Source organism: Branchiostoma belcheri, unplaced genomic scaffold (assembly GCF_001625305.1).
Source record: "Branchiostoma belcheri isolate BF01 breed outbred unplaced genomic scaffold, Haploidv18h27 scaffold351, whole genome shotgun sequence".
Taxonomy (NCBI): Eukaryota; Metazoa; Chordata; class Leptocardii; order Amphioxiformes; family Branchiostomatidae; genus Branchiostoma; species Branchiostoma belcheri.
Genome location: NW_017803967.1, coordinates 52735 through 54794, shown reverse-complemented (window position 1 = coordinate 54794; position 2060 = coordinate 52735). Strand labels below are relative to the sequence as shown.

General features: G+C 40.6%; 1 protein-coding gene across 1 annotated transcript; it reads left to right on the top strand.

Annotated features, from left to right (window-relative positions):
• Positions 1 to 458: 458 nt before the first annotated feature.
• Positions 459 to 1303, top strand: LOC109475905 (polycystic kidney disease 2-like 1 protein). The gene is made up of 2 exons (XM_019776727.1): positions 459 to 467; positions 701 to 1303. The coding sequence occupies exons 1-2, from the start codon at positions 459 to 461 to the stop codon at positions 1301 to 1303; spliced, it is 612 nt and encodes a 203-aa protein (XP_019632286.1).
• Positions 1304 to 2060: the final 757 nt, after the last annotated feature.

Genomic DNA, 2060 nt, shown 5'->3' with positions numbered 1-2060 from the left:
GTTTAGTTTGGTAACGCAGAACATGCACACATACATCGACAAACCTTTCCGGCTCCATACTTGTCTGTCAGGCCACACTTTGACGACCTGGTGAATCTGAGGGTACAGCGGTACCATGCTGTCGCCAAAAACAGTTCTGTAGTTTCTCCACTTGACGGCATTATTGCATAGCAAACACGTTTTGGTCGCCAAAACCTCTGTACTCCCGAGCATATTCCCCGCCATATTGAATCTGTATGGTGGTGGGCGGAGAAAATTGAAACATGGGCGCTGATTGGTTAGAAATGGGGTCATGCCAAATAAGGCAAGCTCATGAATATTAATATTCCTCGGGTCGTAGAGTAGAAGATGCCATGTAATCAGGCAGGGGTAGGGGTGGAGAAGGAATTCGGAGCCGCTGCCCCTGCCATGGGAGGATGAAGAAAAATTAAGCAACCTACAATTTTGCATAGGGTTCAATGGTGTCGGTATGATATTGTTTAGGAGCTTTTGTGCTTACTACTGACTTAATAATTAATATAGTAATTATGCATGTATTTGTCAAATTGCATGTTTAATGTTTGCTAAAATGCTCTTTTGTATGGGTGTGATTCAGGGCATAAAAGTGTGCATTTGCAGACAATAGATTTAAATTACAGAACAACATTGTGACATTCTGCAAAATTGTAAAACATTGAAAAAAAAATTTCTACCACTTCAGGTCTACACCTACCTTCTGGGTCTTCTCATCTGCGGCGCTACCCTGAAGTTTGTCCGGATTCTCCGCTTCAACTCTCACGTGTACGCCTTGTCTATGACCATGAGGCGATCCCTCAAACCTGTAGCGCTGTTCATGCTCACGGCCGGAATCCTCATCATGGCTTTTACACAGATGGCGAATCTGATTTTCGGTGTGAAGCTTGCGGGGTACAGGAACATAACTTCCAGCCTGCAGAGCCTTCTGTTTATGATGTTGGGAAGTTTTGACTTCAGGGCATTGGAACAGGGACATAACCTTTTAGGACCACTGATGTTTTTCACATACCAGTGCATGATGCAGTTTTTCTTGCTCAGTATGTTCATGGCTATCATTTTGGATGTGTACGCAGAAGAGACACAATCCACAAACACAGAGGAGCTGAACTTAAACACTTTCGTGAAAGAATCTGCATTAAGAACATTGAAGAAAGTTCAGGACAGAAATTCTCATAATATCGACGTGAAAAGGAACATATCGAGCAAAGAAGACAAGGGAATATTGGCGGATATGCTTGTGAAAATAGACCGCATGGTTGACAATCTAGAAAATGGTGTTTATGACTAGCTTTACATGCTTATAAGTTTTATTTTAATTATTACAGAGATATGGGTATGAAGACAAAGCCCCCCTGTGATTGTACTAAGAAGTTGTTCTTTAGAGAAAGATGGCGTCACTATTCTCTTTTAGGAAAAAGCCATTAACCCCTGGATGCATCAGTTTAGATTATATTGATTTTATCAAATGCACAAATGTCAGATGAAAAGCATTCTGTGTTGATTGTAATGTATTTTATGTGTTGTAATTAAAATATTAAATATACGTATAACATGATTACATAACTACATATGACATGTGGTGGCTATTTAAGTAACGACATCTTAAGTCACTATAAAACATCGTAACGTCGAAGCAACACATTTAAATGGCTGTGAGTAGGAATAACTGGCGATGTCCTTGGTGCTGGAATGTGGATCCATAATGAGTCTTGACGTGGGGCGTACACAAGGCCCGTCCGACTCAAGCTACGCAATTGCAGGGGGACAAAGATTACTGTGGGTGGGGTTATATCCTGGGTATTACCATGTCATTGTTAAAGTATCAAATGACTGTCGATGTTCCTCTGGACCTCAATTACACATAAGTTTGATTAGTCCTATCACGGAACGCAGCAGCAGGTTTAAATTAGATCCTGATTTGCATTATTGTCATATCATGTATGCCATACATAACATAAACAACCTACATATCACTGTAATCTTTAGTTATCCTCCCAAGGTTTAAAACCGTGAAAAAACCCTGAAGGTCCTGCAATTTGTAACAT